Consider the following 27533-nt stretch of genomic DNA (forward strand, 5'->3'; position numbering starts at 1 on the left):
GTGTCAGACAGAATCTGGAGAATGACTCATGAAAAATACTCTCCAAAACACCTCACAAATAAACATTTGGTTCATGCATTATAACAGGAACATTGATCACAGCTGAAGATTTGATGTCAGACAGTGAACAAGCAGTGCTTTGGTTGTAGCAGATGAAAAAAACTAGTGAAAATGAGAGAGAACCTGTTCGTGTTGAACTCTGCACAAATATAGCTTCTTACACTGGCGACCAAAAGTTTGGAATAATGTACAGATTTTGCTCTTATGGAAAGAAATTGGTACTTTTATTCACCAAAGTGACATTCAACTGATCACAATGTATAGTCAGGACATTAATAATGGGAAAAATGACTATTACAATTAGAATTTTGTTTTCAGAACTTCTTAAACTACTTTAAAGAGTTCTCATCAAAAAATCCTCCACATGCATTAATGACAGCTTTGCAGTAGGGATGCACCAAAATGAAAATTCTGGGCCGAAACCGAAACCGAAAATCCAGGATGCACTTGGCCGAAAACCGAAACCGAAATTTTTACCTATTTAAAAAAAAAAAATGTTGTGTATAATTGTATTAATTTTATACTTTTTCATTAATTTCATGAATTTAATTAATCTGAATTGAAAAACTACAAACCAATAAAATAAATCACACTTTTATTGAAAGTAGCACAACAAAATTGGACAAAAAATATATTAAAACTATATTAAATATTATTCTTCTTTCAGTTCTGTAAAAATCAAATTTTACAGATTTTATTAACAATTATCCAAATAATGTAAAGTTTTAGAAAACTATTATATGCACAACAACAGTCAAGTAATGAACTTAGCTAGCATCTTTCAAAAAGTTTAAATATGCAACAGTAATTTTTATTAAAACAACAGGCAGAACACAGAATGGCAGAGGGCCTCTATTCCACTGATCTATATATAACTATAATATATAATTATATATATAGATCAGTGCTCTATTCTGTTTATGTAAACGTATGTACACTTTAAGTGAAAATGATTGTGCAAAACAGCAGTAATTGAACTAAATCCAACCTCAACTGTAAACGACAGATGTATCCTCAAGTGAAGAACAAGTGTAATGTAATTGCTATACACATCATGTTGGACCGCTTTCTATTTAAGTACAAGTGACAGGTTTCTCTTGAAGAACAAAAGTTGCTAAATTTTCTGACAGTCTCTCCTGTCTGAAAGCTCATCAAGAACATGAGATGCTGCGCTGAACAGTTTCTCACTCTCTGTGCTGGTGCTTGGGCAGATAAATACCTGTGCGCAATCCGCGCAAGCAAAGGAAATCGGTGTTTGTTTATGCGCCCGTAGTCAAGGAGATTGTCGCTTCTGGCGTAGTTCAGCTAGATACGTCTCAAGTTGTGGTGTAGCTGCGCTAGTTGTGACATTTTCCTGTAGAATCTCTTGCTGTATTCTGTATATATATATCTTGAAAGTTCTGCTGAATAAACACTGCAGATTGCAAATTTGATGTCCTTATCAGAAACTTTGAAGAATTTCCACACTGCTGACATGATCGGCCTTTGTTTGGTAGCGCCGTTGTGGAATTATCTAACAGCTGTGATAAGGGCTGCATCGATCCAGATTGAAATCTGAGCACTGAGGGGCGGGGCGAGGAGGTATATATTTTCGGCTCAATCCACAGCACTTGTGACATAATGTTGATTACCACAAAAATGTATCTCAACTCGTTTATTCTTTTCTTTAAAAGCAGAAATTGAGGTTACGGTGAGGTATTGACAATGGAAGTGAATGTGGCCAACTTTTGGAGGGTTTAAAGGCAGAAATGTGAAGCGTATAATTTTATAAAAGCTCTTACATTAATTGTTCTATCAAAACTCATGTATTATTTGAGCTATAAAGTTGTTTAAATTGTCATTTTTATAGTTGTTGTTGGGTTTGCTGACATCATCATTGCAATGAAGTTGTAAAATTGGCTGTAAGTTTACACAGAAAAGCATAGTACACGATTTTATCACACTAAAATAATGTTTACATGCATATTGTTTGCGTATTGAGGCAAACGTTTTTAAAAAGTGAGTATTTAAATGTTTACAGATTTGTTTAACAACATTAACAATTAAAAAGTTAATTAACAACAAAAAGTTAATGACATTTCTATATTTGCTTAAAATTCCCTTTTTTGGATAGGAAAATGTAATTGGAATTTCACGTGCCCAATATTAGCGGTTGGGTCAAATTATCACAATCGGACAATTATTTAATGATCGCGACAGGCCTATTTGTGACCTTTGTTTAATTCAGATGATGTTTTGGTTCCACAGGTGTCTGCTGCAGGGTACTGAGCTGTGTCTATCGAGCGGCAGGCGTTACGGTCTCATTGGCCGTAATGGACTCGGGAAGACCACTCTGTTGAAGATGCTGGCGAGTCGGAGTCTGCACGTTCCCTCGCACATTACTATCCTGCATGTGGAACAGGAAGTGGCGGGAGACGATACGATGGCCTTACAGAGCGTTCTAGAGAGCGACAGTGTTAGAGAAGGACTGCTGAAAGAAGAGCACTTGCTGAACGCACACATCGCCAATGGAACGTATGTCACCTACTGAACATTATACACACACCGACCACTTCATTAGGAGCATCTGTACACCTTCTTATTCATTCGATTATCTAATCAGCAGTGTAATGTATAAAATAATTCAGATACGGGTCAGGGGCTTCAGTTAATTTTCATATCAACCATTAGAATGGGGAAAGAAATGTGATCTCATCGATTTAGACCGTGGCATGATTGTTGGTGCCAGACGGGCTGGTTTGAGTATTTCTATAACTGCTGTTCTCGTGGGATTTTCACTACTACACTTCACACTTTTCAGTCCTCTCGATGTGTCCATGTGTAGTCTACTTCCCTTAAGTCAAGATCAAATATTTTACAAACTCACCTTGGGCTGACATTTCTTTTTACATTGTATTTAGTATGATTAATAGGTGAATAGAGACTTCTCCCATCACTTGGGTTTTTCATTGTATTTTCATTGACTTTTTTGCCATTGAAATGCAAGTGCCAGCTTTACAGGTAACACACAGAGGTTGCGCTACAAATATGTGATGGACTAAGTTGTACAATTTCCATCATGGTCTATTTCATCCATCATATTATTTTAAATGTCCCTGATACTACAGCAGTAAATCTGAGTAAAAATGCATCCGAGTCCGTGATAAGTCCAAGTACATTCAAATTGGACTTGTGACACAGACTCGAGTTCGAACCTGAGTACATCTGTAGTATAGAGAATGGTGCGAAAAACTAAAAACAACCAATGAGTGGCAGTTCTGTGGACGAAAACTTGTAAAAGAAAAATAAGTGAGGCCAACAGAGAATGGCAAGACTGGTTCGAGCTGACAGAAAGGCTACGGTAACTTGGATAACTCCGTACATTTGTAGTGAGCAGAATAGCATTTCAAATAGCACAACACGTGGAACCTTGAGGCGGATGGGCAACAACAGTTGAAGACCACATTGGGTTCTACTTCTGTCAGCTAAGAACAGGAATCTGAGGCTGGAGGGTCTTCTGCCGCTGTACCCCACCCGCCTCAATGTTCGACGTGTTGTACATTCAGAAATGCTTTTCTGCATAGCACTGTTGTTTATTTGGGTTACTGTCACCTTCCTGTCAACTTGGACCAGTCTGGCCATTCTCCTCTGACATCTGTTATTAAAAAGCCATTTTCGCCTACAGAACTGCCGCTCGCTGGGTGTTTTTTGTTTTTCACACCATTCTCTTTAGACTCTAGAGACTGTTGAGTGTAAAAATCCCAGGAGATCAGCAGTTACAGAAATACTCAAACCAGCCAGTCTGGCACCAACAATCATGCCATGGTCTAAATAACTGAGATCACATTTTTCCCCATTCTGATGGTTGATGTGAACATTAACTGAATCTCCTGACCCATATCTGCACGATTTTCAAAATTACATAGCTGCCACATGATTGGCTGATTAGATAATCGCATGAATATGCAGATTTAGAGGTGTACCTATTAAAGTGGTCGGTGAGTGTATATAATATAGATAATATTTATATTGGGAAGCTGTGCAGAGCAATTCAGGTAGTGCTTCACTTTCGGTGAATTACAAGTAAATGCATCTGCTTTGCGTCAGTCGTGCTACATAGTTGAGCGGATGACAACATAATGATCGCCTCACAATGTTGTTGGCACATTGATTACAACCCCAATTCCGAAAAAGTTTGGACGGTATGAAAAATGCTAATAAAACCAAAAAGGAGTGATTTGTAAATTATATTCACCCTTTGCTATATTGAAAGCGCTACATGTTCACATTATATGATGTTTTTCCTTGTGAATTTCATTGTTTTTTGAAAATGTACAGTCATTTCAAATCAGTTATTGCAGCACGCTCCAAATATTTTGAGATGGGTAATTTAAGACTAATAACAAGGTGATGTGAAACAGGAGATGTTAAACAGGTGAAGCAATCGTGTCATAATATATAGGGAGCCTCCAAAATCAGCCTAGTCCTTCAAGAGCAAGGATCATTCGAGCAAATAATCCAGCACATTGAGAACAATGTTCCCCAAAGACAAATTGGAAGGATTTTGGTCATTTCACCCTCTACAATGCACAATATAGTTAAAAGATTCAAGGAATCTGGTAAAATCTCGGTGCGTAAAGGTCAAGACGAAAACCATTTCTGAATATGCGTGATCCCACTGTCTTAATAATCATCATTCATCTGTAATGGATATCATGATCATGGGCTTGAGATAACTTCAGTAAACATTTGTTAATCAACACCACTCACACTATGCAAAGCAGAAGCAACACTACATCAACACTGTCCAGAAGCACTGCTAAATTCTCAGGGCGCTGTCTCATCTTAGATGGAAAGTAGAAAAATGGAACTGTGTTTTTTGGTCTGAAGAGTCCACATTTCAAAAAGTTTTTAAAAAACAAAGCCGTCTTGTTATCCGGGCCAAAGAGGAAAAGGGCCATCCAAGCTGTTATCAGCATCAGTTCCAAAAGCCAGTGTCTGAATGGGCCAGGGGTGTGTCAGTGCCCACGGCATGGCTAATTGCACATCTGTGAGAACACCATGAATGCAGACAGATATGCAAAAATTTTGGAGCAACATATAATTCCATCCAGCACCGTCTTTTCCAGGGGCGTCCCTGCATTTTCCAGCAGATACCACATACTTCCCAGATTTCAAGTGTACGGCTGTGTAAGCAGAGAGTGTGGGTGCTAGATTGGCCTACCTACAGTCCTCTCTCCAATTAAGAATGTGTGGCGCATTATAAAGCACGCCACACAGCAACGAAGACCCCTTACAATTGTGCAGCTAAAGACCTACATAATGGATGATTGGGGAAAATTCCACTTTCTAAACTTAAAACTGTGTCTTCAGTGCCCAAATGCTTAATAAGTTTTATTAGAAGAAATGGTGATGTTTCACAGAGGTAAATACTCGACTGTCCCAACTTTTTTAGAGAGTGTTGCAATCATCTGATTTTAAATTACTGGACATTTTCAAAAAAACAAGGAAAAACCATCACATAATGTGTAGTTGTAGTGCTTTCAATATAGCAAAGGGTGAATATAATTTTTATATCCTTTTTGTTTTTAATTAGCATTTTTCATACTGTAACAAGTTTTTCGGAATTGGGGTTGTAACAAGGAAAGTTAAATGCGTCACTTTTCGTCAAAAAGGTTGCAGATCCCTCTGATATAGTATCTACTACATGTAACATAAATACTGTGCATACAAATACTCACTTGCGGCGGTGCCACACTAGCCAATTTTTCCAGTGATTTACTTTTTGCTGGCCAGGTGGAGCGAGACAAAGTGTGCATTAGTGTCTGCCAGCGGGAGGTCATTAATCACTTCACTGTCAGGACTCCCTGCTGAGTTAATGGTTACAGCAACCGGAAAAAAGGATCTAAGTTGACAGAAAAAATTATTATCTTGCTGGGGTGGGATTTTATGTTTCCTTCAAGTGCCCAATCAACTTGTAATAAAGAACTAACAAGCTGATCTGACCCTTTTCATTGTCCATATCATCACAAACGCCGATCCAAAGTGATTCTGCCTCCAAGCGTTTTTCCTGAGTTTTTACTCTACACTACAATGACTAATGAAATCAGAAAGTGGAGGCACTGCGGTCTGTTTTTATTGAACGTAATTTCTTTACACACTGAAAGCTGCATATGAAATTTCAGTTCTACGGCAAGCCTCAAAGGGAAAAATACACAATCACACACTTCCACAAGGTAAAGTTACTCCATAAATCGCAACCTTAATCACTCTTTTACAAATGTTTATGCTCACGCAGTACTCCTATTGTTATTTCGGCGAGCTCGACATGTCTCAGAGAATGAGAGTTGGTGAATTGGTATGTTTGTCACCCCTCTACCATTCTTAATTGGCAAGTATGTCATACCTCCGACTGAAGGGAGTGAGATCTCCACTAAATAGTTGGTTAGTGGGACACCCTTGGCCAAATCAAGTTGTTTTGACTGCTACTGTGGTCCATTAACTCTTTCCCGCCAAACACTGAATTTTCCGGGTTTTATGAAAAAACGCTTCCCCGCCAAACACGGAATTTTCCGGGTATCCGTGTTTTAGGTGGTATACGGTAAGGAAGACCCGCGCGCATGTTTTGAAAGAGTACGCAACTCTTTGATCAAAGAAACAGACTGTGATCGTCTCAAACGTGAAGAAGTGGAACATCATACTAATACTAAAGCACTTGTTTGATAAAAATGCCTTTTTCTCAGCTTTTTGTCCGAAATGTTGTTTTTGACAAAACCTACCTCTGTTCAAGTGGCAATAAAAAAGAACAAATGAAGATAAAATAAAATCGTTTTTTTTGCCTCAAAGCAGAGGCTCAGATCTTTATTTTTATATATAGCATCTTCATATATTCATGGAAGAAAATATTCTGCGGGCCATTAAAGTTTAGCGAAAATCGTCAAAAACCCTGGCGGTGGCTGGCAACTTTTTTTAAAAACGCTGGCAGGGAAAGAGTTAAAGAACTAAACCCAAAGCATTAAAGTGACAAAACTTCTCAGAGAAGGTTTTAAGAATGCAGACTGTTAGTCACCGTTAAGCACAGCAAGCCAGCAACATGCAAAAACTCTCACTTTTATGAGAGTTGCTCCCAGTAAAAGCACCACTGCTCTAGTCAACCTCACTAATCGACTTGTCAGTTGTTGGAGGACTAGTCGATTAGTCGACCATCCTTGCACTTCCCTTGTAATTACAGAAATGTGAATCTATACCTTGGAAATTTTGTCAACCAATAAGAATCAGAATTTCCAAGCATCAACTACAAGGCTTTCTCAGATATGTGTCTGTCGGACAAGTAAATCTGATAATTTAAATGCAAATAACTTAATATGTTTGTTTAGGTTTACATATGTTTGGTTAATTTCTAGATTGGACTAAATCATTTGAGGTTGTGATTTAAAATATTCTTCTTTGTCTGTATTTGCAAATGTCTTTCAGTTCAGACGGGTTAGAAAGTGTTCGGCTTTCAGAAATTTATGCCAAACTGGAAGAAATTGAAGCAGACAAAGCACCAGCGCGGTGAGTTTCGGGGCTACAACAAATATTGCACCTGTATACTGTTATTTAGAATATTTTAAGCACCGTCTGATGAAATGTCTGTTCACTCTTTCAGAGCTTCAGTCATTCTGGCTGGTTTAGGTTTTTCACCCAAAATGCAACAGCAAGAAACCAAGTGAGTATGAAAAGTTTCACTAATATTAGTTACCTGTTAAACTTCTGCTTCTCTATGATAAAGCTTCTCTTTCATGATCATGTTACTAAAATTAGGACCTTGTCAAAGAAAGTGAAAAAAGTGCAACATGATATACATTACATGATGGTACATATCAGTTCAGAAATGGTTTAAGTGAAGGTGGCTAAAGCTACATCAATCGTTTTGTTAAATTAAAAAAATGTAGTATTGCAGAGTGTCTGATATGTTGTGTACTATACACTAAGATAGTTAAAAGTAGTAGACTTTCACCCAGAGCTGGTGAAAATAACCAGTTTCTTCTGCAGTCATGATACATATGGTTTCATCAATCACTCTTTGTGAGTGCAATGTCATTAAAATGATTATGCCACAATGTCTCAATGAATAATTCAGACACATTACTTTGGAGTAATAAATTCATTGCTTGATGTATGCTGTGTTTGTTCTAGGGAGTTTTCTGGAGGTTGGAGGATGAGGTTGGCTTTAGCACGAGCCCTGTTTGCACGGTGAGTTTATTATAAATAAAACTTTTACATATGTTGATGTAATTATCTTTGTAACTAAATTTTAAATTGGTATAATTTAATATGTAAATTAGTTAACTATTTATTTTAATATTTTTGTAGATTATATTTATAATAATCCTTGATGTTATGTTTCTGACAATATATTACAGGCCTGATCTGTTGTTACTAGATGGTGAGTAAAACATTTACATTCACATTTATTAGATGGTTTTATATAATTAAAACACACTCAATGTGTTAAAACTGTGTGATTATTGAACATTAATTTTTTTAGAGCCCACAAACATGTTGGACGTCAGAGCCATTCTTTGGCTGGAGAACTATTTACAAGTGAGTCCCTGCTATATGTTACATATTATGAGTGTGTCTGATATTGATATATAAAAGTTTACTATATTTTAAATTTCACAAATTACATGAGTTTGTGATTACAGCCCCACTTTATGATCTGTTTTTATCTTTGCTCTAGACGTGGCAGTCCACTATTCTCGTGGTGTCTCACGATCGTAACTTCCTGAACGCAGTGGTAACTGACATCATACACCTGCACTCACAGCGTCTGGAGAGTTACCGCGGTGATTATGAGAACTTTATCAAGACTAAAGAAGACCGTTTGAAGAACCAGCAAAGAGAATATGAAGCTCAATTACAGTACAGAGAACACATACAGGTATGTCTGTTACAGAACAGAGAACACATACGGGTTTATTGGTTACAGTACAAAACACATACAGGTATATCAGTTAAAGAACAGAGAACACATACAGGTTTATCGGTTACAGAACAGAGAACACATATGGGTTTATCGGTTACAGTACAAAACACATACAGGTATATCAGTTACAGAACAGAGAACACATACAAGTTTATCAGTTACAGAACAGAGAACACATATGGGTTTATCGGTTACAGTACAAAACACATACAGGTATATCCGTTAGTGAACAGAGAACACATACGGGTTTATCGGTTACAGTACAAAACACATACAGGTATATCCGTTAGTGAACAGAGAACACATACGGGTTTATCGGTTACAGTACAAAACACGTACAGGTATATCTGTTGGTGAACAGAGAACACATACGGGTTTATCGGTTACAGTACAAAACACATACAGTTATATCCGTTAGTGAACAGAGAACACATACGGGGTTATCGGTTACAGTACAAAACACATACAGGTATATCAGTTAAAGAACAGAGAACACATACGGGTTTATCGGTTACAGAACAGATAACACATATGGGTTTATCGGTTACAGTACAAAACACATACAGGTATATCAGTTAAAGAACAGAGAACACATACGGGTTTATCGGTTACAGTACAAAACACGTACAGGTATATCAGTTACAGAACAGAGAACACATACGGGTTTATCGGTTACAGTACAAAACACGTACAGGTATATCAGTTACAGAACAGAGAACACATACGGGTTTATCGGTTACAGAACAGAGAACACATACAGGTTTATCAGTTATAGTACAAAACACGTACAGGTTTATCAGTTACAGAACAGAGAACACATACGGGTTTATTGGTTACAGTACAAAACACATACAGGTATATCAGTTACAGAACAGAGAACACATACAGGTTTATCGGTTACAGTACAAAACACATACAGGTATATCAGTTACAGAACAGAGAACACATACAGGTATATCAGTTACAGAACAGAGAACACATACAGGTTTATTTGTTACAGTACAAAACACATACAGGTTTATCAGTTACAGAACAGAGAACACATACGGGTTTATCAGTTACAGAACAGAGAACACATACGGGTTTATCAGTTACAGAACAGAACACATACAGGTATATCAGTTACAGAACAGCGAACACATACAGGTTTATCGGTTACAGTACAAAACACATACAGGTATATCAGTTACAGAACAGAGAACACATACAGGTTTATCGGTTACAGTACAAAACACATACAGGTATATCAGTTACAGAACGGAGAACACATACGGGTTTATCAGTTACAGAACAGAGAACACATATGGGTTTATCAGTTACAGTACAAAACACGTACAGGTATATCAGTTACAGAGAACACATACAGGTTTATCGGTTACAGTACAAAACACATACAGGTATATCAGTTACAGAACGGAGAACACATACGGGTTTATCAGTTACAGAACAGAGAACACATATGGGTTTATCAGTTACAGTACAAAACACGTACAGGTATATCAGTTACAGAACAGAGAACACATACAGGTTTATCAGTTACAGTACAAAACACGTACAGGTATATCAGTTACAGAACGGAGAACACATACGGGTTTATCAGTTACAGAACAGAGAACACATATGGGTTTATCAGTTACAGTACAAAACACGTACAGGTATATCAGTTACAGAACAGAGAACACATACAGGTTTATCAGTTACAGTACAAAACACGTACAGGTATATCAGTTACAGAACAGAGAACACATACAGGTTTATCAGTTACAGTACAAAACACGTACAGGTATATCAGTTACAGAACAGAGAACACATACAGGTTTATCAGTTACAGTACAAAACACGTACAGGTATATCAGTTACAGAACAGAGAACACATACGGGTTTATCAGTTACAGAACAGAGAACACATACGGGTTTATTGGTTACAGTACAAAATACATACAGGTATATCAGTTACAGAACAGAGAACACATACGGGTTTATCGGTTACAGTACAAAACATATACAGGTATATCAGTTACAGAACATAGAACACATACGGGTTTACCTGCATTTCGGTCTAGTGACCAAAATGTCATTATGTGTTCTCTGTTCTGTAACCGATAGGTTAACAAGAAATGCAGGTAAATCAGTTACAGCACAGATAGCACATACAGATATATCGGTTACAGCACAGAGAAAACTTACAAATATAGTTGAAGTCAGAAGTTTACATACACTTAGGTTGAAGTCATTAAAATTATTTTTGAACCTCTCTACAGATTTAATATTAGCAAACTATAGTTTTGGCAAGTCATTTAGGACATCTTTTTTGTCCTTGACACGAGTAATTGTTTTAACAGTTGTTTACAGACAGATTGTTTCACTTTTAATTGACACTTAAAACTCAGTGCCTCTTTGCTTGACATCATGTGAAAATCAAAAGAAATCAACCAAGACCTCAGAAATAAAATGCTGAACCTCCACATGTCTAGTTCATCCTTCGTTGCAATTTGCAAACGCCTGAAGGTACCACGTTCATCTGTACAAAAAATAATATGCGAGTATAAACACCATGGGACCACGCAGCCATCATACGGCTCAGGAAGGAGACGCATTCTGTCTCTTAGAGATGAATATAATTTGGTGCAAAAAGTGCAAATCAATCAGAAGTTTACATATACCTTAGCCAAATACATTTAAACAGTTTTTCACAATTCCTGACATTTAATCGTAGAAAACCTTCCCTGTCTTAAGTTAGTTAGGATCACTACTTTATTTTAAACAAAAAATGATAGCTGAGCATTATGATAGCTGCGTGGACCTATGTTGTTTATACTTGCATACTATTGTTTGTACAGATGAACGTGGTACCTTCAGGCATTTGGAAATTGCTCCCAAAGATGAACCAGACTTGTGGAGGTCCACAGTTTTTTGGTCTTTGCTGATTTCTTTAGATTTTCCCATGATGTCAAGCAAAGAGGCACTTGAGTTTGAAGGTAGGCCTTAAAATACATCCACAGGTACACCTCCAATTAGCCAGATTATCATAAGCTAATTGCCTAAAGGCTTGACATAATTTTCTGGAATATTCAAAGCTGCTTAAAGGCACAGTTAACTTTCTGTATGTAAAATTCTTACCCACTGGAATTGTGAAAATAGTCAATTAAAAGTGAAAAATTACTCCAGTAGATATCCTATCCTGTTTGCTAATATTAAATCTGTGGAGTGGTTTAAAAAATTAAGTTATTCAAACTAAGTGTATGCAAACTTCTGACTTCAACTGTATATGTGTGTGCTTCTTTTGTTGTTTTTAAGTAATATTATTTAAAGTTAAAGCGGTTGTGTGGAATAGTTAAAACTGAAGTTCTTTGAAAGTCACATGTGGACTGATAGCTCAGGGGCTGTGTGCTCGCATCAACTGACAATCTTTTCCTGCTAATCGTGGGTTCGAGACCTGCTTTTCTTATCTTATTGTCTGTCTGGATTCATGTAGAAAGTAAACTACATACAGCAGATTCACAAAAAGCAATTTTGCGCTGTGGCTGCTACTGACATTGCAAGATCATTGTTAGTCATTTGTTCATATTATACTGTATATATTTTTTACATGGTATAAAACACATTTTTTTGCCACGATTATGTTTTAAAGGTGAAACCGTTGGCAATGCAGTCGCGTAGAGTTTTATCATAACATGATAAAGTTTATTATTCAACTTAATTACATTAAACAGTAGCCTACAATAGCGTGAGTTTAGTTAACAATGTTAACTTGTACTTCACGTTCACAATACGATGTATTATATTGTAGTAAAACAACCTTTTATCATGTTTTTTATTTATTATAATTAGTAATAAAGAAAATATTATGTTATATTATATTATGCAGAACAGAACCCTGGTCGTACAGACACCAGCACACCGACGTTAATTTCCACGCCATTGAAGCGACACTCTCAACACACTTTGTTGCCAATAGACTATTGGGGTTTTATCATTAGACAAATAGTCACTCCGAAAAATAATAAATATTATCAAGCTTTAGGGCAACATTGGTTAATAGTAAATGTTAACTACAAATAAAATACTATGAATAACAAAGCTTGTAAACTGCAGGTTGTGTAAAACTCAAATGCATGTATTGAGACAAATATTATACAAATAATGTGGTCACAGTACTAACTTCCACCCTAATACATGTAATGTAAAATCACGATTATTTTTCAAATATTTTATTATATTTCATTTGATAAGTATTCTGCTCCCATAAATAAAGATTCTGTTCTCTTTTTCTTTAGTTTTTATTGCCAGAGGAATAACATAACACAATGGTATACATATCAATTAATAAATTCACATTTTGATAATCCTGTTTAAAAATTAAAAATATGGGCTAGCCTATCATCACATGAATAGAATCTTAACAGTTTTTGGAAGTCACTATTTAAATATATCTGTTTCATACGTGTAAGCATATGTAAATGATATTTTGATACTTTTTATCGATTCTTGCTAAAAGCTTGTTGTGTTTGTTGCAGGTGTTTATTGACCGGTTCAGATATAACGCCAACAGAGCTGCACAGGTGCAGAGCAAACTCAAACTACTGGAGAAACTGTAAGTGTGACCACCATCATACATTTACTCATATGACTACACATCCCCATACTGAATTCTCGCTGTCTGTATGTCATAATGATCAACACTCATTGCATACTCACATTGTGTGTGTGTGTGTGTTACAGGCCTGAACTGAAGCCCTTAGAGAAGGAGTCTGAGGTCGTCTTACGGTCAGTTTTGAACACTTTATTTCTGTATGGTTTATCAAATCTACCAACAGATTTGTAAAAGTGAATGTGTGTTTTGGTGTTTTTGCTCTGCAGTTTTCCGGATAACTTTGAGAAGTTGTCTCCTCCCATCCTGCAGTTGGATGAGGTGGAGTTCTACTACACACCTGACCAGCGGCTCTTCACTGGACTCTGTGTTTCTGCTGATCTGGAGTCTCGCATCTGCATTGTATGTGTCTGCTGTACAGCATTTGCTCTTTGCTATTCTATGCATATTATCCATACTTTAATTGCTTGTAAGGATGCTCTGATCGATCGGACACACTTTGATATTGGTTGATATTTACATCCAATGACCTGAATGTTGGCCTCATAATTTGTCCGATCGCCTGTGTCGCAGAAGATGCGGCTCCTCTAAGGCTTCAGCATCACAGGAGTGTGGGGAACACTGCCAGGATGTTGTAAGATAACAAATTTGATTAAGCAGTTAAGAACAATGCAAAGTGAGTCATTGAGTTGCAATTGAGACATAATTACATGAATCTGTTGCAAGTTCTCCAAGATGTTTGGAACAGACTTTAAAAACTGTGTGCAAGTGTTGGTGCTGTTTTAGGGCAAAGGGTGGTCACACCAAATATTACCAACTGCCTAACACCCTGTCTACAACAGATGGTCGCCATGCGATAAAAGCAAATCGCTCTCGTTATAATCAATCATGCAGTCTACACTGTATGCGCATTGTCGCTCCGACAATAAACAGATGTCCTGTTCTAATTTGTGCTGCACGTGCTGGCGCTTCACCTGCCAACAATACAAATAAATGGTTTAGAACGTTCGGGTTGATACGTCCAGACAGCCTCAATCCTGGTGTAAAACTTTTGCAATAGACTGTAGATTAGGAGATTAACCTTCTAGTCCACTCAGAGGCCGAGATTTTCGAAGAAACCATGGGAAAGGTGTGTTGGATCACAAAACAGATGGACTGTCTAAGGGCTCAGCTGTCTTAGAGTGCCACCTGCATTTCAGATCTGCATATGCTGATGGAAGGTGATAGAGGAAAAAGTAATCTAGTGTTAGTAGAAGGAAGAAACACTTTTTGCAGGGACACATCAAACTGAGCCTAAATCACAGGCATTCAAAAACAGGATTTTTTTTAATGATATATCATGTGCATCATATGATTGTAAACATACACTACTATTTATTAATTGTTTCTGTAAAATGTGATCAATATTTTGCAATTGGTGCAGTGGAATGTGAGCTTTTAAATTTGGATGTGAAAAATCAGACGGCAGCCAAAATATGCAGCAGAATTCAGTATGCTTTGAAGATCTTTCTCTAGCCATTTAAACAAGGTTCCCTGCTTATTACTACTATTACTTATACTCTGAGTTCCTGGAAGAGTGTGTTGCAAGCTACACGAAGGTCATTGATTCAGTTCCAATGGCAAGCATGTACTAGAAAAACACATAAATTGCTTTGATAGAATAATCTGCCAAATGGATAAATGTATGGTTAGTGATTTGAGAAAAACCCCCAAGTAATTAACCCTAACTCCAACCATAGTGTACTTAGGCACATAACTTTCCCACACTGTTTGCTACAGAAATGAATGATACTACAAATCATGCAGCTTGTTTAGGAGAGATGTGCTACTACTTTTCTATAAGGCAACCACCAAGAACACCTAAGGACTGCATAGTTTCTTTTAGAAAATGTAAAAAACCCAGTTTGCTTTCAAATCTCTTTTTCAGGTTGGTGAGAATGGAGCTGGTAAATCAACTGTACTGAAGCTGCTAATGGGAGAACTGACACCCATCAACGGTACCAGACATGCCCACAGGTGACCATATACCCAACCCTTGTGCCTGTCTGCCTTCCTTTCTGTCCGTTTGTTTTTTCGCCTGCTGTCTATCTTTGAAATTTTTGTCTTTTCAAACAGAAACTTGAAGATCGGTTATTTCAGTCAACATCATGTGGATCAACTGGACCTGAATGTGTGTTCTATAGAGCTGCTGCTGAAGAGATTTCCTGGTACTGACTCAAACTAACACTAACATTCTCAGTAGATGACAAAGAGCAGAGCACATATTCAGTCTGAAATGCGCAGTACATACAGACTTAATATTTATTTGATTAAATCACAGTTCTATTTTTACTCATGATCAGTCCAACACAGAAGCTGCAGACTCTTCCACAATTTCGGTGCATATTTTTTTGGGAAATCTGAAGAATTCTGCCAAATAGATGTTAACATGGTTAAATATGTTGAGAGGACTACATTCTTATTGGTATCTTAAAACATTAGCCAATTACCAAAAATATTTATTTATATATTTTTTATTTTCTCCCCTTTTCTCTTCAATTTGGAATGACCACGAGGAGGTTACCCTATGTGACTCTACCCTCCCTAGCAACCGGGCCATTACTCGCTGAGATACCCATGCCTTTACACAAAATATTTATTAAGCGAGCGCACATGGGGCAGGAGATGTGTAAATCTTTGTGAATAACAGGATCTGCAGAGCTTTCTGTGGATTTCTGTGTGTGCGGGATGTTACAATATCAGTGCGGCCGACACACTTATAATCAATATGAAACCACAATTGACCTTATATACTTACATGAATGTCTCTAGTCTTATTGTGCAGGATCCGTGCACATTTTTCAAAAGAAGAAAACAATGTTGGTCTTAATTATCTTTCAATATAACAGATTTTTGTGGGCAGGTAAAATATGATCAACCAATTATGTCATGGCCTGACATTTAACCATTTAAAAGAAATGTCCCAGGTTCAATACAAGCTAAGCTCATTTGGCAGCATTACCACAGACAATTATTTAGATTCTTGCCTCGTTTGGTTATTTAAATAAATGCAAAAATCTTGGAAACAGTGGAAGTAAATGGGGCCAATCAACAAACTTATAAATGCACTGTTTCAGAAAAAAATAGCTGCAAATGTAAACAATATGCGTGTTAAGATGATTCCAGTGTGATAGTTTGTTTTTAACTGGCTCCATTCACTTCTACTGTATGTGCCTGTAACTAAGATTATTGCTGCTGCTGTGTTTTTGTTGTGGAATAAACGAGGAACGATTGCCACTAATGCTATCGATTGAGCTTAACTTGTTTCAAACTTAGAACACTAAAAACACTGCATCTTGATAATCAAGCACACTGTGCATGTGTGTACTGTAGTAGATGGCAGAGAGCAAAGTATTCACTATGAAGTGCACAGTACATGCAGACTATATATTTATTTTATTTAATTCCTTTATTCAAATCCTGATTAATATATTTACATACATAATTTTTGTGCTGAATATTCTGTTTCACCCAAATACGTCATGTTACTGAAGTAAATTAACATTTTTGACATTTTATTTAAAAGAAATCTTTTTCTTTTTGGTAGCAATTTAATATAAAGAAAATTTAACTGAAGCTTATGCACATAGACCATGATTATGTATATTCTGATCAGGTCACACAGAGGAAGAGTATCGTCATCAGCTGGGGCGATACGGCATCACAGGAGAGCTGTCTACAAGACCGGTGGCAAGTCTTTCAGGAGGACAGAAGAGCCGTGTGGCTTTTGCTCAGATGACCATGCCCAGGTAGCACACTCTACTCTAATATGTGTTTCTGCTCCTACTAGATCCAAACACTATCTGACGCATGTGCACCTGTGAAGGTGGGCGCAAAATTACGATGTTTACACTCGAGTGAAAGGAAAAGATTAAGGAATCACAAAAAATACAAACATTTCATGGCATTTCATTCTGACTCCGCGTGTACAGCATATCGCCGTAGTACTTCGCCAAAGTGGACATAAACTAGGGCCTTAAAACTGCTGTGAACCTGTCGTTTTAGCCATTTGCTAGAAATACTTGACTACAGTCCCACTACTAATGAAAGCAACCTTTTACATGTCCTCATTGGCTACGGCTGCAGCAGAGTCGAATGACCACATTAATTAAATGCTAGTAAATGCACCTATTCATGACATGACATAAAGTCAAGTCATATATATTTTTGTATAGCACTTTTTTGAAGTGATTTTGGGGCCGTTCACACCGAATGTGTTTTTGTGTCCATCTGTGCTGTTTTTCAATTGTTCTCATATGTAAACAAGCTCTAGGTGAATATCTTTAACTATTGTACAGCGTCTCACGGAGAAGCCCCACTGAGAAAAATGTGCTGTGTTTAATGCACCAGATTTGGCTTGTAGAAAGTTGGCAACCCTAAATATGATATCGATGTGTACTGAAAAAGACAGCACTGACAATGCAATACAGCAATCGCCTAAACACAACAACAATTGCTGTTTATTTATGTACTATTCAGTTAAATATGTTTTCATGATCCATATTGCTGTCACATGTTAGAAAGTGTTTCTTCATGCGATGTAGTGATGGGTCATTTATGAACGATTTGTTCATTTTGAAAGAATCTTTTATGTTAAATAGTCTCAGAGAGTGATTCGTTCATTTTGTGTTGTGAAAACCACATAGGCGCTGTACAGAAAATACTAAATATATATTCTCATAATTTGTCTTTGGCTGCATTAAAAAAAAATATTTATGGGGACTATAATCCAAGTTTTTCATAAGTAGATGTGTTGGGGAGGATTTGACTATTGAAAATTTAACATTTTAATTTAATTCTGCTCAAATAAATGAAATGACTTGAATAAAGATTTGTTAATTTTGCTGAACGAGACTCAAAGTCAGTAAAATTATCCAATCTTCCTATCAATTATGTGATGTTAATTGATGGTTGGCAATCCATCTTATGGTGCATTACTGCCACCTACTGAGCTGGACTGTGTAGCGTCACAAGAAAGTCAGTCAGTGAAGTCAAACGTCTGCTGAAGATGATCAAATTGGCAGTTTCATTTTAAAAAGGTCACACACCTTATGTAGGATTAGATCCTAAACTGAGGCTACGTCTCAGTTTGACTGTCACATGACAAGAAATGCATCATCGTTTTCCAATCTCTTCATTTTTCCAGTCCACACTACAACGCAAAGTCATTGTTTTCAAATGTATCCACTTGGGAGAGCGTTTTGAAAAGCTCAGTTTTTGATTACAAAAGTACCGTCTCAGTGTGGACGAAAGGTTAAAACGTAGAGAAAAAGATGCGTTTTCAAACAAAAACGCATTGGTGTGGACGTAGCTCAAGTATTCTTCGTTCATTCTAGTGGACTAACAAACATTTGGAATGCATTTCCTTACCCATTAATGATATGAAATGTGTATCGTTATAAATATCGAATGATATGATTTTTTTATATATATATATATATATATATATATATATATATATATATATATATATATATATATATATATATATATATTGGCCATATCGCCCAGCCCAATATCTGACCCCCATAGACACCAACCAAACTTTATTTATGCAGTCTGAATCGCATTTTTGTCTACTTATCCTCCTTAGCCACCAGGGCAATGTATTAAGGCCAGGTTTTAGGGCAACGGGATTTTGGTCTGATGGTGGGAATGCAGATCGATTTTGGTCTCGCGGCTCGAGGTCCGAGTCTATTGGGCCCTACTTGCCAGTTGATACTCTGGCTCGCACTGCCCGATAGTGGAAAAGCCACTTTTTTTATGGCACTTGACACTCATTTCTGCACTCTGACTTTCATGTGGGGCAGTGGTGGCACCACCAAGGTGCCACTGTTGGGCCCTTGAGCAAGGCACTTAACTCCAGGGGGATTGTCCCTGTAATAAGTGTAATAAGTAAGTCGCTTTGGATAAAAGCCTCTGCCAAATGCATAAATGTAAATTTAAGACTTCTAGCCCTCATTTACACCATCTGAACCTCACACATGGTTTGACTCTCATTTACAGCCCCAACTTCTACATTCTGGATGAACCAACAAATCATCTGGATATGGAGACAATTGAGGCCCTAGCAAAAGCCCTCAACATATTCAAAGTAAGAGAAACATTTGCTTTTCATTTTTTCAAATGTCATGTTTTTAAATTCACATTTAAATGTAATTTCATTGAAAACATAAAACTTGTCAATGAGAATAAAGAATATATCAACCATAATGATTCTCTTGCAAACAGAAAGGTAGAAGAATGTGTTAAGCTTGATTGGTGTCTGTCTCTGGGTAACAGGGTGGTGTGGTTCTGGTGTCCCACGATGAGCGTCTGATTCGGCTGGTGTGTAAGGAGCTCTGGGTGTGTGAGAGCGGGCGAGTCCAGCGTGTTGACGGAGGTTTTGATGAGTACAGGGATATCTTACAGGAACAGTTTCGGCGAGAAGGGTATTTGTGATGTGCCTGGAGTTTGCTGCTCACCTGCTCTGTTACAAACATCGTAACTGCCATCTGACACAAGCATCCACTGTCCCAGCAGCCAGCAAGTTGTTCTTAAACATATTCAACTTCAAACTCCCCAAATCACCGGATGCTCACTGAACTTTTGTGTAAATCAACAGTTTGAAGGTGACAAAGGCAAGGCGGACAGATGCACTAACAGATGTTATACTCAGAGCAAGCACAGATCATGTCGCCCCAGGATGAATTTGAACCCACGACATCCCATTTTAGAATTCAGTGTACCATCCACTACACTACGCAGCCACATACTCCACAATGCTTTTATCAGATCACTCAATAATACAGTAATAAAAAGATAACTGTCCCAAAAAAAATTTATTGTCTTTATTTGCTACTTTGCAGCCAGCATTTTAGGTTACATTTTCATACATACAATTTGTAGTAATATGGACTATAATTGAATGCAGAAAGTTCATTATAGTAGTGAATTACTTGATCTTATTGGTATATTTGTTAAATTTGTATGGGTTGGCATTGACATTGGGTATCAGCTGGTTCTGAAATGCAAAACACAATGTCTAAAACATCTGCAGTTTAACAGCTAAACCATGACTGTACAAGATTTATTTTCACTAAGGAAATTTCTGGGTTCAATATAAATTAAGCTCAATCAACAATATTTGTGGCATTAAATTGATTACAACAAACAAATTTGAACTTGCCCCTACTTTCTTTAAAAAAAAGCAAATATCTGTGTAACAGTGAGGCACTTACAATAGAAGTGAATGGGGGCCAATCCATACACATTTAAATACTATTTCAAAAGTATTGCCACAAAATATAAACAATATGCACATTAACATGATTTTAATGTGACAAAATTGCGTGCTAACCTTTTACAGCCAATTGTACTACTACATAGCCATGATGCTGTAATGTCAACAAACCCTAAAGTGACTGTAAAAACAATGATTTAAACAACTTTACTGCTCAAGTAATACATGAGATTTGATAGAGGAATGAATGTAAGAGCTTTTATAAAATGTTAAGCTTCGTATTTCTTCGAAATTATTCAAACCCTCTAGAAATTGGCCACATCAACTTTTATTATATGTGCCTCACTGTCGCCTCAATTTCTTTTTCTTTTTAAGAGAAGTATGGACAAGTCGAAATACATTTTTGTGGTAATCAACATTATGCAACAAATGCTGTCGATTGACCTTAACTTGTATTAAACCCGGAATATTCCTTTAACAAACTGAACAATAAAATGACTCCTGACATATTGTAAGAACAACACAAAGAACATATGAGGAATATATATCTGTAGCCTACAGTATTTAAAAATAATAACCTGTTATAAAGATTATATTCTGTGTGAGTAGTATTATTAAATGTATTAAAGGTTATCAGTATGCATGGGCGACTTAATAGGCCTGCAGTTTCGTTAACAGCTGAGCCAGCGGAATAGGTCATTACGTCATGCCCGATGCTGATTCAGAAGTTTAGAAACGCAACTGAACACCAGCAATGTTTAACTATTTTTTCCTATATCATAATTTGAAATTATTATAATTATTTTTTGTGTTTTGTGTGTTATATTTATTATTAATATTATTGTGCGTGTGTCGCGGACACTTGCAAATGCTTGACGCCGTTGATTTTATTTATGCGATTGTTTTGATTTAAAGCGATCAAACATACACACGACGTGCCTTAATACATCAACATATCCAAGGACAAAGACACACTTTAAAGAGAAATAATAAATCCAGTTAATTGTCAGGTCTTTTAAGGTGAGTTATTTTTCATTTTCATGAAACCTCCTCCCTGGAATGGGAAACTACAAACGTTGTTATGAAAAATGTTAATTGCTGCACGTTCAATTGTACTGGCCTAACTCTTTTGTAGAGAAAAATAAATTGCCTAATAATCATTTGGAGTTACTCTTAAAATATATTACAACTTGACATAAATGTGTATTGTTTACCACCAGAAATGATAAAGCAAGCGCAGCACATTTTTCTGGTAGCCTATATCAGATTAGGCCATAGAAATATAAATAACCAATCAAAATGCACTTGTATAACTGTTGCCAAAAGCAAGAAATCACAATTGTAAGTAAACTCTAAGTGATTGTTTGTTTGCTGTTGTTCTCATTTATTTTTTAGATGTCGTCAAGTACTATATTTAAGTGTCCAGAGACAGTGATCATTCCCTATGGACTAAAAACACTGCTGGAGTCTGTGTGTCGAGCTACACTCATAGAAAACCCGAGCCATATCCCTCACTTCATTAATCAATACTGCAGCGATCTGGCCAAATATAGACACAGTAAGATCACACAATCCCACATCTCCCTTTATTAATAAATACTGCTGCGATCTGACCAAATACAGAGACATTAAGATCATTTTCAAGTTGATCAGATCAGTCAAAGTTCATGTACATTCAAATAAGAATATATACAATTATGAGATTAAAGTTGTAGCATTATGAGATTAAAATGATTAAACGTTATGATTATATATAATGAGAATAAAGTAAAGTAAAATCAAAGTGATGTGATGGAGATCAGCAAAGTGGAGCAGGGGCCGGTTGCATAAAACTGTTTTAGACTAGTCTTACTAGTTAGTCTTCTAAAATGTTGGTCTTAATTTTTTCAGTCAGTTGCATAAAAACTTAGATGAGTCTAATTTAAGACCAAAATGTAAGACGGCACACCTCAGGCTAACTTTTGTTTCCATTGAAAATAACTGTCAGCTGAGCCAGTGGGGGCTGAAAGGGGCTTGAGTTGAGACTTGGTTGAAGACTTTGACTTCAAAAATGGTAACAAAATGTTGTGTTTAATTATTTTGGTTAAATCACTAAATGTGTTAATTAAAATACATTTTGAAGCATTGTAGTCCTCTAATAAGCAAATATTCTCAGCGAATAAAAACTGTATTGAGCGTCCACTGTCGGCCATTTTTTCTTATTTTTCCCACAATGCAATACAAATTAGACTGTCTTACTAAAGACAACTGTGAGCTTGTTTTATGCAACAGGCTTTCTATGGCGTCTTTAGCTAGTCAAACTAATTGTTAGATGCAGTCTTAAGTTAATGGCTATGTTTATGCAACCGGCCCCTGGTGTATGCCGATGTAACCGTTGATACCCTTGGAGTTGACCACTGGTTGCCATTTCAGATTACACAAAAGAGACCATTTTTGAATGTCTGTGTGCTTTTGTCTTCTAATGATATAACATTTTCTTGCATAATCGCTGCAGTGTCTAGTAATGCTTTGTGCTGATGTGCCAAAACACCAAGGATTATTTTTGTTGTTGGTAAATCCTTAAATTTAAAGAATGATTTTACTAAATCCTTCACATCTGTTTCTTACATTGATGAAGTTGTTGCCTCAGCAATCAAATTCTAAGCCAAATATTCTCAAATATAGGGTCTTCACCCTGCGGTCTATGTGGATCCTAATGTCCCAGTATAGTGATAGGACACTAAACTGTAAAAAGGCACCGTCCTTCAGCTGAGATGTTAAACCGAGGTCCTGACTGGTCATTAAAAATCCCAGGGCACTTTTCATAAAAGAGTAGGGGTGAAACCCCACGGTCCTGGCCAAATTCCCTCCATTGGCCCTTTTCAATTATGGCCTCCTAATAATCCCCATCCATTAATTGGCTGTATCAGTCCTCTCTCTCCTCTCCACCAACAGCTGGTGTGTGGTGAGCGTACTGGCACACTTTGGCTGCCATCGCATCATCCAGGTGGATGCTGCACATTGGTGTGTTTGAGGAGAGTCCCCTGTTAACAATGTAAAGCGCTTTGAGTGTAGTGTCAGAAAAGCGCTATATAAATGTGACGTTCATTCATTCGTTCATATAAGTAATCCATTCATTGGTTAATTTTCTTGTCGACTGTAAACACTGTCTGTGACGTGACGTGTTTGTTTTGAGCGACACATCTCATGAGACACAACAACTTTGACTCGAACAATCATGTGAGTTGGGGGCGGGACTGCAAGTTTGGCTGATCAATGAGAGACGGGGGTGTATTCAGAAAGCTGTTTTGAAAACAATGTTTATTTTTGCCATTCCATTTGGTGCCGCTAGTGGCACAGAAATGACACACTTCAGTTTTAAATAACTTTTTAACGTGGTAAATTGTAAGTAACTCTTAGTAACTTTAATAAATTTGTGGCTTTTATCCTGAGTATTTACAATTCTGTATAAGTGCAATAAATGTTTACACATGGTTTCTTGAACTTTTCCTCCAGAGTTCTCTGAGATGGACACTAGAGAAGTGGTGTGTCTGTTTCAAAAGGATCGAGGTAAATCAACAATATGTTTGGTCTCTTTTCCACCATTGGGCCGAATAGTTCTGAGCATGGTGAATAATGGTTCCAGTAGCATTTACACTTGATTTAGCTAACCGTGCCTAACTGTGCTGGTGGAACGCCTTAGTATGTGGCAACTCACGATTGGTCACTTGCTCAGTCAGTCCAGTTTAAACCTGATTTCGCAGCTCCAAACAGACAAGCAAAGTTCCGCAACAAGAACCATTTCTAATGGGCATGCCAAGGTTTACAATAACGAAAATGTAAATAATTTAAATTGTTTAAAATAATTTAAATACCATTTTGACTCTTTGATAGTGTAATTTATAGTTCTGCTATTATTTAGTGTTGATTTCCAGGTTTGTATTTGTGCTATTTCATTGAGTAATATGCAATAATCTCTGAGCTATTTCTAATAGAATTGAAAAATTTACACTGATCTGTTTTCTACTACAAACAGAGTTGCACCAAACATTGGATAAACCATCTTCTATTCAGGACATCTGTACACAAATGTTACCTGCTGGAGCAGAAGAACAGGTGACCTTTCACTCCATGACTCTCAGCGATTTGACTTCTGTAAGTGCTCGTTTTATGGATGAAGCATTGACTTTTACCCAGAGAACCAAACCTGTGGCTATTGATTTGGAGCTTGATTTGAACATTAACCAAACTGCTACCGAAGGCCGCACAGGAGACTGTTTAGAGGATCTGACTCAAAACACAGCAGCCAGTAGTAGTGACACTGGAGCTTCATTAACACAAGGTATGTATGATTTAGAAAGAGCAATGTTGGTTGGGGTCCAAAGTGCCCCTCTTGAACGCACCATGGTCAAGAATAAGGAAAACCTTTCAAGCGTGACTTTACCGCAGTTCTCCATCTGCATTCGATTCAAGTGCTATTATGGTTAAGTTATCATCTACCTCAGGTGTGGAGAGACCAAGAGAACATGTTCAATTCGAAGTACCGTTTGGTGTTGATTTTTTCATCCTACGACCCTTCAAGATTTGACTTCTGTGAGTTATCCGATGAAGGAATCCCTGACTGTTACCCAGAGAAGCAATCCTTCAACTGTTGAGCTTGATTCAAACATAGACTATCCTGCAATAGAAGGTTGCACCCCAGAAGACCTAAATGAAAATACTGCATTCTCCAGTAGTTCGATTGACTCTACAGTGTCTGATCATTTAGATGTTTTGGTTGTGGTACAAAGTGTGTCTCTAGAGGATATCATTGTTTAGCATGGAGAAAATCTTCAAGCTATACCTGTTTTTGAATTTGACGACTGTTCTACCTCTGCAGGTACAAATATAGTAAAGAGACCATCTACAACAGATGTTGAGAAACCCGAGGAACATGTAGATATGTTTCCTGAAGTTTATAAAACTGGAGATGTACCAGGCAGACGTGCTTTGTATGAGGTGACAACTGTAGCTGAGACAGAAATGACCTTATCAGAATCCATTCAAGCTTCTGGTTTAACATTTGAAGAGGAGTCAGATGTGATTTTACAGATGTTGCCTGCTGTACATTCAACAAATGTTGAGCATTTCAGATCCCCTGTTAATGTGGACTCTCTCATTCTACAAGAAATGTCTGCATTCAACACAGATGTGGAGAGCATTGAATGTACACAATTGTCCTTTTTGGAGTCATCTTCCACTGAGCCAAATGAGGTTACTGTAAACTGGCTGAAAATAACATCTGAATATGATGAGGTTTCTGAGGAAGACCAAGAAGTGGCAAATATATTGGCACTGAATGTTCTTCATCAAAATGGTCCATCAGAAACCCGTCTGAGACAGACCTGCATTAAGAGTCTTGAGATGATTACAGGAGGAGAATATAAAGACACAGCAAGCACATGCCTTCCCTCAGGTAGTGATTGTAAAATTCAATGTATTATTATAATACTCTGAATTAGTGCGTATGATTGACATTTTAGTTATGTCTATTACAGTTTTTTCTCGATCGCTAACAAACTCAAATATTCTGTTGGCCCAAGGTTTATTCACTGTAGCTCCATACTAGATTAATGATGGGAATAAAATCAAGGCTGTGAGGGATAGACTTGCAGTCATTTCAAGGGTATGCAAGGTATAAAGCCATGTAAAGCTCACATCTAATTTGCAAAATTTTTGAAACTCTATTGAATAGACAGTAGATCTATTTCTCACAGCCTCATTTTCATCCCTGTTCTCGCGCTCAAACAGAGCTGGAACAAGCCAACAGAATTCAGGGATCTGGAAACGTGTTTTTCAAAGTTTAAAACTACGTTTAACTTGACACAGCATCCTAAAGCACTTATTACAAGAGATACTGAAAACTAGTGAGACACGATGCCACCAGATTGAGACGATCCAAAAGCATCTGCCTGATCCATCATGCATTACATTATGATTACATAATTATATGCATGCATTACATAATTACATTATTGCATTTGGCAGACACTTTTATCCTTAGCAACTTAAAGTGCACTTATTGGAGGGACAATCGCCCTAGAGCAACCTGGAAAGCCTCACATCATCTTGCTATGATGTGAGGATCGTACCTGCAACCTTCTGCTTACCAGTTCTGTGCTTTAGCCCACTACGCCACCACCACTTATACCATATACCAACAATTAAAAATAGCGCAGATGGATATTAGCCAATAATAGTTTGTTCAGTTTTTAAGGATATGAAAATAAAAACATATTTTTAAAGCTACTTTTTGTATTGTCTAAATGCTGTACTTTTTTGGTGCCATAGTAAACAGTATGTATATGATTTAATGTTGGTGAATTATCTGAATTATGATTGTTATATTGTATTTATAATTATCTAAATAATTATAAATAATCATATATTCTAGTGGTATGCAGTTAATAATTGGAACATCATGGAATTACTTAATAAAAATAACCAACTGATAAGCTCTAATATACTGTATAAAGTATAATCAATCAATACAATATTATTAATCATGACCCTTGAATATTCCTTTAATAGGAGTAATTCAAGCTTGAAGTACCTGATCTCAGCAGGGGGGCAGTAAGCAAAATTCAGCGTGCTAACGTTTAGGTAATGCACAGCTGTACAAAATTAAAACCAAAACAAATTCCATGGCCAAG

At 37.0% G+C, this 27533-nt stretch overlaps 1 protein-coding gene across 1 annotated transcript in view; it reads left to right on the forward strand.

Annotated features, from left to right (window-relative positions):
• abcf3 (ATP-binding cassette, sub-family F (GCN20), member 3) overlaps nt 1–20473 on the forward strand; it is a 28142-nt gene extending 7669 nt beyond the window's left edge. Inside the window, exons 7-21 of the mRNA XM_052127892.1 lie at nt 2308–2574; nt 7513–7593; nt 7688–7747; nt 8218–8274; nt 8445–8467; nt 8570–8625; nt 8765–8965; nt 13528–13604; nt 13733–13777; nt 13871–14003; nt 15529–15617; nt 15717–15808; nt 17257–17389; nt 19647–19734; nt 19923–20473. Coding sequence (XP_051983852.1) covers nt 2308–2574; nt 7513–7593; nt 7688–7747; nt 8218–8274; nt 8445–8467; nt 8570–8625; nt 8765–8965; nt 13528–13604; nt 13733–13777; nt 13871–14003; nt 15529–15617; nt 15717–15808; nt 17257–17389; nt 19647–19734; nt 19923–20081 — 1561 coding nt within the window. The 3' untranslated portion in view covers nt 20082–20473. The remainder of the gene's footprint in view (nt 1–2307; nt 2575–7512; nt 7594–7687; nt 7748–8217; nt 8275–8444; nt 8468–8569; nt 8626–8764; nt 8966–13527; nt 13605–13732; nt 13778–13870; nt 14004–15528; nt 15618–15716; nt 15809–17256; nt 17390–19646; nt 19735–19922) is intronic.
• The last annotated feature ends 7060 nt before the right edge of the window (nt 20474–27533 follow it).

Source organism: Xyrauchen texanus, chromosome 6 (genome assembly GCF_025860055.1).
Source record: "Xyrauchen texanus isolate HMW12.3.18 chromosome 6, RBS_HiC_50CHRs, whole genome shotgun sequence".
In the NCBI taxonomy this organism is placed as follows: Eukaryota; Metazoa; Chordata; class Actinopteri; order Cypriniformes; family Catostomidae; genus Xyrauchen; species Xyrauchen texanus.